General features: G+C 38.9%; 1 protein-coding gene across 1 annotated transcript in view; it reads right to left on the bottom strand.

Moving 5' to 3' along the window:
* Positions 1-13,845, bottom strand: part of LOC123870545 (zwei Ig domain protein zig-8-like) — a 406,654-nt gene that overhangs the window by 321,559 nt on the left and 71,250 nt on the right. Inside the window, exon 2 of the mRNA XM_045913905.1 lies at positions 11,974-12,114. Within this exon, the coding sequence (XP_045769861.1) occupies positions 11,974-12,025 (52 nt within the window). The 5' untranslated portion in view covers positions 12,026-12,114. The remainder of the gene's footprint in view (positions 1-11,973; positions 12,115-13,845) is intronic.

The following is a 13,845-nucleotide window of genomic DNA, read 5'->3' as shown; positions in this document are numbered from 1 at the left end:
TTTCATGGACTTTGGTTGCTTAATATTCAAATGAAATTGGAACTACGATTGTATGGAGCAAGTGACGGAGAGAGCCCTGTTAAAGAAAGATAAAATAAGATTATACCTATGATGTTTCAAAGAAATTATTAAGGAATTTCGCCCAGGGGCTAGAAAGTAGAAACATAATACCAGCCCATATAAGACATTCTCATGTTACAAGCTAGTCTTACGCTAAGCTACCTAAGCTGGTCCCAGACAAGACAAATGTAAGCTGCTCACAGCACAGCCCCATTATACAAACGCTGGTAGCAGCGGTAGTGGCCGCAAATAGCACTAATGAATTGCATTCATTAGCTGACGTTCAGTTAAGCTAGAAACACATTGCCTGCTATCAGCTTAGCATCTAACTTTTCAATCTTCCAGGACATCTACAGAAAAAGCTCGAGCTATTCTACGTAGTCGTCCATATAGACATCCACTGCATGACCCTAGGCCTCATCATTGCTTTTTATTAGGCATGATTTTCGTCAAGTGCAAGCCTATCTCACTAATGACTAAGCCAAGTTCGCAGCCCATACTTTCAGCTTCATATCCCAAACGTACGTACATTAGTTAAAAAGGAATTCAAACACGGGCTACGTATTTGCGAGCGAGATGAGCGGGTATTCAAATATTCTATTATGTTAATCACTTGGACAACCGAAATGAGCGCAGTAACTAGATGTCGGGCGGCTGGTGGTGCGGGATTAGCGCGAAGCTAACGAATGCGATTCATTAACGCCATATTAATCGCGCTGCGGTCGTTTGTTTAGCGGTGAATGTATTATTTTACTTCTATTCTATACAATGCACACAATCACTACGCATATTATAAGTGCGAAAATGTGTTTGTATGTTGGTTTCGCAACAGATTGACGTGATTTTTTGATGGGTATACTTAAAAGACCTGAAGAATGACATAGGCTACTTTTCATCCCGGGAAATTAAAGAGTTCCACGGGATTTTATAAACCTAAATCTACGCGGACAAAGTCACGGACATTAGCTAGTATACTATGCCTGGATAAAAACTTACTGTTTACTAAGCTAAGTTTACTGATCGCGAGCAATTTAGTCTTATCCATTGAGCAGTACCATGAGCAGTTCCGTTCTCCATCTCCGCAGATTTTTATCAGATCTTCACCAAAATATGGAACCACCTCTAAAGTATGACCTATCAAAAAAGAGACATCAAAATCGATTCGTAGGTAATTGGCGGAGAAATCGCACAACAAACATACGAAAAAAAACACAAAGTCGAATTGAGAACCTCCTCCTTTTTTTGAAGTCGGTTAAAAAGTTGTTGTTAATAGAAAGAGGTCATGACCCTCAACATTGAGTAATACGACGCAGAGAGAGAATTCATCAAATAACTAAAAGCTACGAATAAGAATTCCGTGTACAGAAGGTATTCACAAATGCCTTTATGGCTCCACTTCCCACTAAACTTTTGCAATAAACCTGAACATTAAGCAAACTCAGAACCATTAATATTACACCTGTCTGACATACAGGTTGGCCATAATTACTGTGTTAACCTTTACTATAGTTTAGATTTGTTAAGTTGGCAGTAATGTATTTCTGTTAAAAAACATAACTTCTTACAGTTTTTTTTATTGCAAGGCAGGATTTCTCTTAGCGACAATCATGCTTAGTGAAAAGCAATGATAAAGTAATTAGTATACCTATAGTACGCGACAAGGTCGAGATGGCAATCGAATCGGGGGACGCCCCGCACACCTGCGACTGTACAGATCTGCGGGGCGTCTTCACCCCGATTGCCATCTCGAACTGTCGCGTAATATTCATACTTACATTATTTCTTTTAAAAGTCCCTTCTACATAATGTTGGTAATATTTCGTGGTAAAAAGTAAAAACAACAGCTTAAAAATTCCCTAATTAACACTAAGCGAATAAGTCTAACACCCTCCGTCTCCCCCTAGCAAGGGGATGTAACTACCTACTTATATTCTTTCACAAGAAGCAGGGTAACAACAAATGTAAGGAAACCTCATACTTGCCAAAGTTTTTCTTTACAAAGTTTTTTAAGTTGTTGACACGAGGCTCGACCGGCGAGAATTACTTTACCTATACTAAACATTGTTATTAAAATCATTTCCTCTTTGGATTAAGGCCTCATTCGCACGAGAGCTTTTTTAACGTCCGTTAAAAAAGCGTTCAAGTAGAACAAATGCATTCCCAAGTATCTGTTCACACGTCAACGCTTTTTTATCGAGCATTTTGTATTTTCAGTGCAACGCCGGGTTTTAACGCAACGCTTTTTTAACGCTCGTGCGAATTAGGGCTAACGTAAAGAAATTTCAAACTTTCAAAAAATCCCGCAACACATAAGCGCATAAAATACGCCGATTTCATTTTTTAAAGAATTTTGTGTACTACTCAAAAATCAAAAAACATTGTTATTATGACTGATCTAAAAAACGTCATAGGCTACTTTTTATCCTAATAATAAATGTCGGATGTTATTGATAATGAGCTGCAGATTATCCTCTCAACAGAACAGAATCATCCGTCTACTGAAACTATAAAAAACTAGGTTTGGTAGAGAATAAAACTAAAATTGTATTCCCATTTTGTTGTTGAAAATGTTTTATGTACGGGCTTTAGGAGTAAAGAAACAGATATAATCGGGTGAAGGCCACGTGAAAAGTGGATCGCGGCAGACTCGTTATCCGCAGCAACGACAGACGACTGAAAACACCTTAATTAACGACCACTCCGCCCCTGTTCTATTCCATCCCCTATTTTATTTGAGATTTTATATATTTGTAAAATTATTATTTTAATGTTTAAACTATCGTGGGAGATTTCCATTTTAAGTATAGAAACCGGCAATACTCACCGATTCAGTCGATGATAGTATTGTACCCGGCTGAGTTTATTGTGGGCTCTTCTCAGACTTGGGCGCGTTTGGAACCCTCGTAGCTTTACTTTAAAGTTTACGTAATTAATTATCACCACTATATCTTCTTACAAATCTAACAATTCTGACCATCAAAAGGTGTACAATAGTACTTTGAATAAATGAATTTGTTTTTGATGTAAGCCCGACTAGTTTTGAATGTAGATTTCGTAGATTTTGTGGTTATTAGGTTTATTGTAATAGCTTATTTAGTAATTCAAAGGACAATGTTTAAAAAAAATCCCTAAAAGTACGTAAATAATGACCAACCTTAGTACTAAAGAACATAAACCAAGAATATTTCCGTTTCACTCAAGGGAAGGGTAAAAGAAACAGATAATAGGGTTAAGGCCATATAAAAAGTGGAGCTTCCTCCGGACTCGGGACTCGTTACCGGAACAACAGAGAACGAGTGAAAACGCGTTAATTAACGCCTTCCTAGCCCCCTCCCCACGCTTGAACCTCACCGGAAATAAAATAAATGGGAATAAAAACCGGTAGAGGTGGAAAAAGTGTAAGCGGATATATTTACAAATGGCTGTGTGAAAGTTTTTTTTTTTTCGATTTCTATGTACTTATTGAAAAAAATGGTTTGGTTTTTTAGGCTTCTGTAATAAAACTAGGAACCTTTGTAGTTTCGTGCAGTCCATCTGTTCGTCTGTCTGTCTGTTATCTTTCCTTACTCAACAGTACCTACCTATTTAACCTGCAAACATTGATATATAGCAAATCGCAGGGCTACGCTATCGAGCTATTCCCTCAACTTCTAACAGACTTCTATAATCCATATTCCATACTAATAGTATAAATGCGAAAGAGTGTCTGTCTGTCTGCTTGTTTTTCACGGTCCAAAACTTTAACCGATTTTGATGAGATTTGGTACAGAGTTAGCTTACATTCCAGGGACGGGCATAGGCTACTTTTTATCTCGGAAAAACAAAGAGTCCCCAGTTCCCACAGGATTTTTAAAAACCTACATCCACGCGGACGAAGTCGCGGGCATCATCTAGTATGTTTTACTATGATCTTTACAGACGCGCTATACTATGATCATTTCATGTTGTGTCTTTTGTCTATGTTAATCTGCAGCAGCAATGCAGTACTATTAACTTAACAAATCTAAACAACAATAAATGTACACACAGTAATTATGGCCAACCTGTATGTCAGACAGGTGTAATATTAATGGTTTGAGTTCGCTTAGTGCTCAGTTTCATTAGTAAAGTTTAGTGACTAAAGTTTAGTCGCAAAGTGAAGGTATAAAGGCGTTTATGAAAACCAACTTTTATTATGTTCTTGGCTTTGTCGAAATATAAACTTGGTCGGCGCGGGTCAGTACTTGGAGTTAGAAAATTAAGTCAGTTGGGAACTCGTTAAATCGAATAAACGAGTAACCATGCATTATGAATTTGCTTGAGAGAAAAAAAAGTTAGCGTTTTGGTACAATGCCGCGTAGGCACCGATGACGAAACTACCGTACTCTTTCTGTGTTAGCCCGCTTCCAATTAAGATTGCATTGTCACTTACGCAGTCAAGGGCCAACTTGTATCGGAATAAATTAAATTGATGAAAATGAAAAGATGATACTATAGTGCACGTGTGTGCTAACACGGGTGCACTTTCCATTTTCTTATCTCTTAATCCGATGGGATGGCAATCCGACACGAACAGAGAGAAATCAGGGCATGATCTTTTCGAGGGACGAGGGTATAACACTACTAACAGAAGAACCCAATATTTTTTTGGTCCGACCCGGAAATTGAACCTAGGACCTCATGATAATCAATAGCCTTATGTTGTAGTTTTAGTGATTTAGTATTTTTCAAACCTACATTGTATAGCGTGCAGAACTCGGGTCAATGTCCCTCCTACGAATGCGGCATGGACTTCGAGTGACCTATTTACGAAACGTTCATTCACCTCTAGCATCAGTCAGATGTTGTATTTGCAATATATTGAGAACTTTTAAAAATACAGAATTTTTAATTTTATTTTTCGTGTTTTTTTTGTGGCACCTACCTTATCAGTTATCAATAATCATCAGTACTAACACCTGTCTGTCTTCGTTTTTGATAACGTTCTCGTTACACTCTGTATTATGTGGTCGCAGCCAGGTCCAAATAAACTACCAGCCGATCAATAGTCTCTGGTCTGCGACCACCCTAAAAGAACAGATTCTTCCATATCCAAGTTTTTGCTCTCGAAATCTGTATCTGGGTGTGAGAGGGCGACCTTAACAATAGAGCATGTGGGGCAAGGTCGCCGTTTGACATGTCGCCGCGGGGCAACTGTGTGAGGCTTTTTATAGAACAACGTGTATTGTTGCTGCAAATCGAGTGCTAAAGGTGACGCGAGCTTTGCTGTCATTTGGCTTACCTACTGTTAGGTCTCATTTACTCGAGAGCTTCTTAACGTCTGTTAAAAAAGCGTCCAGATAGAACATAATTTTATGTATTCCCAAGTAAAAATAAAAAAATCGCTTTTTAAAGAATTTAAAAATCTTAGAATTCCTAAGATACCGTATACCATTGCAGCCGTGGAAAGCCAGTGTCACACTATCACCCTAATATAATAGAATAAAATAGATTTTTATTCAAGTACACTTTTACAAGTGCATTTGAATCGTCAAAATAATTTACCACTGGTTCGGAATGCCGTTCCTACCGAAAAGAACCAGCAAGAAACTCGACGGTTGCTCTTTTCAACTTGTAATATTACAAAGGCGGTATGTTTGTTACTCTTTCACGCAAAAATTACGAACGGATTAGGCTATTTGAAATGATGACAGATTATACCCTGGATTAACACATAGGCTACTTTTTATCCCGAAAAACCAATGAGTTCCCACTGGATTTTAAAAAAACCTATATCCACGTGAACGAAGTCGCGGGCACCAGCTAGTTAACAATAGATTAAGGTTTGGAATAGTTGAGGTAACCTTTAGTACAACATAAGAGGCCCCACAGCAAGGAAGAGCTAATTTATCATTCGCCGGAATGACGCTGTCAGTGTTGTCGTAAAACGCACAAACAAACGCCCGAAATAGATAAAAACGTTTATAGAGAGTGGTGCAGACATAACGAATATCGTAGAGCAGATCCCAACAACTGAAGGTAAAATAAATTTGTACAAATACATATTATAGCGGCTCAAATGTTAATTTTACGCTTGGAACACTTAATTTTTAATAAATCACGAAAAGATACAAACTGCATCAATTTATTGTATTCTACTACTAGGGGATGCCCGCGGCTTCGCCCGCGTGGATTTCGATTTTTTTAGATCCCATGGGAACTCTTTGATTTTCCGGAATAAAAAGTAGCCTATGTCCTTCCCCGGAATGTATTCCAAGTCTGTACCAAATTTCATAAAAATCGGTTCAGCGGTTGGGCCGTAGCAGACAGACAGACAGGCAGACACACTTTCGCATTTATAATATTAGTATGGATAATAATATTATTGTGGTTTAAAATAATATGGAACTCGATCAATTTTATAATTAGGCCGAATTATTGGGTAAGTATAATATAATCTCATAACCATTATCGAAATTAATTTATAATTCATTTATCGAATTAATTATCATAAGTCATTATGGTTATTCAAGTTACTAAAATTAGTCCTCAAAATTTTGACCAGCCAAATGCAAGTCGGACTCATGCACTGAGGGTTCCGTAACTTTGAAGATGCGTGTAATTGTTTTATTGTTTAAATTATCTCCAACTGCAAACTTACGTTTGAAAATATATATATTTAAGTGATATAATTAGAAAAGTAAAGATTTTCGGATTTTTCCTTTGTGCTGTGACATTTTTTAGGTCAACGGAAACGAACCCCCGACCTTCAATTAGGAGACAGATGTCTTAACACCTAGACCACAGCTTAGACCTAAGCTATTTATATTAATTTCAACTAAATACATGAGTTCCTGAAAAAAAGAGTCTTGACAGGCAACTTTTTTAATTTTTTTATTCAGATACAAGTTAAGGCCCTTGATTTCACCTGGTAGTAAGTGATGATGCAGTCTGAGATGGAAGCGGGCTAAACTTGAAGGGGTATAGCATTTAGTTTCTACACTGCATCGTACCGGAACGCTAAATCGCTTGACGGCACGGCTTTGCTGCTAGGGTGGTAACTAGCCACGGCCGGAGCCTCTCACCAGAAACAACGAAGTGATTCCGAAAGGGTTATATTTTCTTTTTGAGGTAACGACCCTAAAAACGAGTTACTGTTAAAAAATGTCCGTTCTTTTTCTTCTGATGTGGACTCGGAGTATTTTTACCGCTATTTGGGCCCGCGCCCGACACTAGTCGGTGAGGGTGGCAGTAAATACAGCGGTACATAAATTATTACAAGAGTGGCTTTCTTACAAGAAAGGATAGTTTTATTCGCGTCCTGTCCTCGTAAAATGCTGACTCGAAGATGAAAAGGTCCAACCCAAGAGATATCAAAGAGACGTTCCCAAATACTAGAGCGGCTAATAGTTAAAGTCAAATAATTTATTCAAACGTAACGTTGTACACTTTTTGATGGCCATATGTTGGATTTGTGAGATAATCATGTAATGGCGATAATTAATTATGTAAACTTAAAACTAAAGCTACGAGGGTTCCAAACGCGCCCCGGTCTGCGTCTGCGCGATAGGAATAGGCGATAGGGACACAATCATATTATTAGATTAGCTTGGCAGTTGAATTTAATTTAAACTTGTACCTCGAATGATTTTATATTATTCATTGTATGGTACAAGTTATTAGTAACTTTACTGGCACGCCTGAAGAAGTTTAAGATATTATTGAAACAAAGTAATAATATATAAACATTAAATAGAGCCTCAAGAGCTCAACCGGTAAAGGAGTAGACTGAAAACTGAAAGGTCGACGGTTCAAACCCCGCCCGTTGCACTATTGTCGTACCTACTCCTAGCACAAGCCTGACGCTTAGTTGGAGAGGAAAGGGGAATATTAGTCATTTAACATAGCTAATATTCTTTTTTAAAAAAATAAAAAAATAAAAATAAAAATAAGCCGGCAAATATATGAAACAAGAAGAAGCGTCACATAGTAGTACACGACTGATTTCAGAAATGTAATTTATAAACACGTTTATTTGCAAGGACATTGTATCGGTTTGCTTACCCTGCACCTACAGTAGTTTTTAATAATTGACAGTAAAGAGTAAAGGACCCAAATGGCACCTTTATTTTGGTTTATGACTTGTCCTACCTGTCACATATTCAAAATTTAAATATCCTCAATCAAAAATGAAATGTTTCAAGTCTTGATGCCGTTGTTTTGAGAGGAATGAAAGGATGTTTGCTTCAACTTTGCTTTGTGAAACTGTAGTTTTCTTTATTTGTAACTAGCTCCGTGTAAACAAAGGAGCTTGTTTTCCTGAATTCTTGTAACTTCCAGAGCCCGGAGTCAGTCGCTATGCGAACAAGGAAACGCAGAACTTCTTGTTTTACGGTAATAATAATATTATGAATATTCATTCAAGAATCGCGATTTTGGAGAAGTAGCTGAGTTGGCACTATTACCTACTCGAATAAGCACTAAGTTTTCGTCCATTTTCTGAACATTTAAGTTATAAACATACATCGAAAATTATTGAGCAAACAAGAACCTATAAAAGACTTTTTATTCTAATAAATTTTAAATCAGTCCCCGATTGCCATCTTAACCTGTCGCGTACTGTAATTATAAGACTTTGGCCTTGTATTCAGGAGGTCCGAGATTTGATTCCGGGCATGTGTCTCTAACTTTTCGGAGTTATGTGCATTTTAGGCATTCAAAACATACTTTAACGGTAAAGGAAAACATCGCGAGGAAACCTGCATGCCTGAAAGTTCTCAAAGACGACTGACTGACTGACTGTTAGCTATTATGATGTAGACATTCGCTAATTTTGTGTGGTCCATGTGGTGAAGTCGCGGACATCATCTAATATTATTATAAAGGGGCAGGCGCGGCCATAGCTAAAGCCTGAAGGTTTTTTTTTTTAAATCAGATAGGTAGGTACTAGTTAGCCCTTCACTACAATCTCTCCTGGTAAGTGATGATGCAGTCTAAGATGGAAACGGGGTAACCTGGATGGGGTATGGCAGTTTTTATGAAGCCCATACCCCAATGGTTTCTATACGGCATCGTACCGAATCGCTAAATCGCTTGGCGGCACGACATTACCGATAGGGTGGTAACTAGTCACGAGCAAAGCCTCCCACCAGACCAGAACAGAAATTTAGAAATTATAAAATTCTAAACCCCTACCGGGAATCACATGCGTGACCTCCCACTAATAAAACCACAGTGCTAACCACTGCGCCTGGGAGCTCGTCGAAGGTTGTGGCAGATGAAAGTTTCCATTGTTTAAACAATAAAGATCAGCTCCGCGTCGCGATTGCTCGGTTATAAATTAGAAAAGTTAGAGTATTGGTAATAACAAAGTTGGTTTACGAGGAACCCGGCCCCTACGCCTGACCTGAATTCGTGGACGTCTCCTGATCTAAATACCTATATAAAAAGAAAAGGTGACTAGCTGACTGACTGAAGTTCACACTATGGAATATGGTCCAGGTTGAAATTTCGAATCTGCAAACGAAAATAGAACTTTAAATTTAATAAAATGAAAAACAAAAGAAATTAATAAACATAACTATAACTAAGTAGAATGCGGCATATCCTCTACTATCTATGATATCGATGTTACAGCTGCAAAAAAAAAAAACCATTTAACGTAGTGAACGCCGCGGCCGTTTACTTATCTGTGATGAAAAATTAATTTATCGTATGTATAACAACGGCCATATTGTTTCTCGCACGGGCCACGTACTCGCAGCTTCCGCTCCGGGAAACGGTTTTCAATTTCACTCGGAAAGCACCTTTCTGCCGTAAAAGGTTATAAGATACCAATTTTCGTTTGCCGAACGTCAATTTTCGATTTTATTGACCAAGCACCTGCAATCGGGGAAAAACAATATGTAATTTGCTTGAAGAAGGGAAGCAAAGGAGAACAATCACACCGATTTGATCCGGCATTTCGATTTCGATATCATTAGAATGTTCTCAAATAGGGATGATGACTACTAGTCAAATCAGCGACTTTATCAAACGTCTAAACGCTCGCTTAGTATGGGAACTTGTATTGAACTTGCATCACCCATTTGTAGAGCAGTTGTACAAGCTACTTGCTCCATCCATATTATATTTAGAAGAAACAGCTGATTGACTGACCTATCAACGCACAGCTCAAACTACTGGACGGATCGGGCTTAATTTGACGTGCAGATAGCTATTATGATGTAGACATTCGCTAATAAATTTGTGTGGTCCATGCGGCGAAGTGCGGACTTCATCTAGTATTATTACAAAGGCGCAAGCGCGACCATACCTAAAGCCTGAAGGTTTTTTTTTATTCAGATAGGTACTAGTTAGTTCTTGATTGCAATCTGACCTGGTGGTAAGTGATGATGCTATGGTATGTAAGAGCATATAGCTATTATGATGTCATAGACATCCGCCAAGAAAGGGTTTTTTAAAATTCTATTTCACGGACGAATTCGCGGGCATGAGTTAGTAAAGTAGTAGTACACTAGCAAAAGTAGCCGTGACGTTATTGTTCTAACTAGAAGCCGGGTTAAGATGGGATTGAGCGGGACTCGGGCCCGAGACTTGTCCGGGATGAAAGGGACCGCAGTTTCCGAAAGCCGCTTTGATCTCCCGAGATAAACGCATTTTAATCTTGAGTATGGAACCGAAAACACCGCAAAGTGAGTCCGCGAACTATTTTGTTTACAAATATAATTTTATTTACTCAACGGATGTTGTAGCCTCGAGCTATTGTGGTTTTGTGGTCGCAGCATTGAATTCTGGGCCGGTACCTTTAAGTTTTCTATGAAAACATTAAGGGCTTTTTTATCCAACTGCGCCAGAAGAAAGGCAATATTTTTGCAATATATGTGTGTATGTGATAATAGCTTTTTCTTCAATTTCGTCTGCAGATCCATGGTTTGACGGATCCGTCAAAAATACGAATCGAATGAGTGATCGTATTTGTGTGACGGCCACTTCGACTAAAAAAAACGAACATTTTTTTGGGTTTTTCGTTCACGGTTTACTGCGATGTTCTAGCTCGGAAAACAGAAATATTTCATACGCCCAAAATGATGTTCATTGTTATGTACGGAGCCCTAAAAGAGCGAGGCTCGACTCGCACTTGACCGGATATTATTTAGCAAACATTTGCTAGCAATTGTTTGGCGGGTAAACCTAAAGTGACCTTGAAGAAAACTTGCCTGACGTGATGTGAGGTCTTCCTCGCAAACTTTCCAACATAATAGGCGATCGTTAAACACAGTTTAGCACGCAGTACGAACCCCAAGTTTTTATGATTACGCGAAATTTCCCCGAGTTTAGTTATTCATACGAGCGAACCTCTTGTCGTGTTCCGAGAACGCTTTTCGATTTCAATAAGGACGGTCCTTTTTGGCGGTGAAAAGTTTGCAAGTAGGTACACACCAATTTTTGTGTAACCGATCCTCAATTTGTTCAAGATCGGTTTACTTCCGATAATATGGGGAAACGAAATGGTACTTGCCTACCAAATTTTCAAGTATACTCCCCTTTTTTTACATTTTATTTAAGTAGCATAATATGACATTTGCAGATGTTTTTGACTTTTTAAACTACTCATTTAAGTTAATATTTCATCTCTACGTTAAAACAAAGAATGCGTCAGTGATAAAATCTATATCTATCCTAATCCTATAGTTTTGCGCGCGCAATAGACTGTTTAGCCGATAGCACCTAACTGGCGCAGTCGGTAGGAGGACGAGCGTGTACAAGTAATGGTAATATAAGGGATTTTACTTAGCGAGATGTGCGCTACACAGAGCAGCACGAACTGCGCCGCACGCTGCGTATGCCACACTGACACCCGTGCATATGCACTACAGTGTGTCACCACCAACAGCGCTTAACTGGCGCAATCGGTAAGAGCATGAGCATACAACTAGTGGTAAGAACACTTACTTGGCGAGATGTGCGCCACGCAGAGCAGCATAAACTGCGCCGCGCGCTGCATCGCTCGCTAGCGCGCTGCGCATGCCACACCGACACCCGCGCACATGCACTACACTGTGTCACCACCGACAGCGCCGTTACTAGCCGCACCTGAAATAGAGACACTATGTTACTAACAACTCTATTTTAAAGGTACTCTGCTCATACCACACCAACTACAGCTTCTAATTTGAAAGTCCTCTCAATTCCCACGCTGATGTCACATACGAACGTCAGTGTGTTATTTCAAGCACCACTAATACGCGACAGGTTGAGATGGCAATCGGGATATGAGACGGGTCCGCCCCGCACATCCGCACGTCACCCGGAGCGGGTTAGTGTGGGGGTTGTGCGGTTGTGCGGGGCGTCCCTACCCCGGTTGCCATCTTAACCTGTCGCGCACTATACTTAGCGGGTGCGTGTTGCGGCGGCGCTGACAGCGCTGACAGCGCTGAGCCTGAATGTGTTACAGTAGGTATATCAATGATAGTAAGCGCGACTGACGCACGCGACCGACATCAGACAGTAGAGTCCACGCCTAACTGCACGAATTCTCTTTACAAGTTCTAACTATGATAACATTATGAAAAACTTTTAGGCGTGCAGGATTCCTTCCCCACGATGTTTTAATTCACTGTTAAAGTAAGTGATATTTAATTGCTCAAAACGAACATACCTTTAGTAATAAAGTCGCCCTTTGTTTTATGAATAGTTATTTATGAGTTGTTTAAATAAAATATATAAAAAAATAATTCCGAAAAGAAGAAATAGTAATAAACCTAAGTAAACGATTTTTAGCTAGCATAAAAATGACTCCGTACTCTTAATTCAAGCAACTTCAATTGGAGTTTTTTCGAAATTGTTTACTTTACTAAACTACGTAAATAACTCTTTATTTTTCGAACGATTTCCAATAAATTAGGCTTAATTAAAAGCGATTTTCGCATTGAACAGTCAACTCCAACGACTGAACACGAAAATATACGAGGCTGAAATAAAACACCACGTACCTTGCAAAACTAATTACGCACGGTTCACGTCTTGTGAAGCGGAGTTCATTCGGTAATGAAATTCCCGAGCCTAGCCTGACCTAGCCTGACCAGTCCCTCCCTGATTCCATCCCATAAGATAGAATCTTTTTTTAGGGTTCCGTACCACAAAAGGAAAAACTGAACCCTTATTGGATCACTTTGTTGTCGGAACCCCAAAAACACACCCGTTTTCTAACAAAAAATTCAGAGTCAATATATCAGAAAATTTTGGCTATGCACTCGGACGCTTTCCTGTCACAGATTTCAAAACTTTGCTCTTCCAAACCCTTCAGTCATGGTAGTCAGAGTTGGCAAACTTAACACTCCCAGAATAAACATTGCTCCCAAAAATAAAATTCGTTTGAACACCCAATGATACGAAATTTGAATGCTGGATTCATTCCATTAAACAAAAGTTATTTTGATTTTTCATATTGAAATTTCAAACTGATGAAATTTTCTTCATACACACGGGCGGTCTATTAAATTATTGACATCAAAGGTTGTGATTGTTAAAAATACGCGTGTTAATAAAAGTATAACAATAATAATGTATTATTGAAGTTTCGTGAATGTGATTAAACTATGTGATAGATAAGATATTATGCTAATTAAATACAATATGTAATTCTAATAATGATTTCGTAAAATAGCAGAGTCGAATCAAAAAATCCTTTTATTTTTCAAAAGCCGGGCTTCGAGCCTTGTTTCGGCGGCCATCCGTCCTTCCCCCATTGTCTCCGACGTGGCTTTGATTAAACAATTTCGTTGTAAAAGGAACGTTAATCTTTTGTCCGTACGCCATGGGCGC

This window comes from Maniola jurtina, chromosome 2, assembly GCF_905333055.1.
Source record: "Maniola jurtina chromosome 2, ilManJurt1.1, whole genome shotgun sequence".
Taxonomy (NCBI): domain Eukaryota; kingdom Metazoa; phylum Arthropoda; class Insecta; order Lepidoptera; family Nymphalidae; genus Maniola; species Maniola jurtina.
The sequence above is the reverse complement of the archived record's forward strand: the minus strand, read 5'-3'. Positions and strand labels throughout refer to the sequence as shown.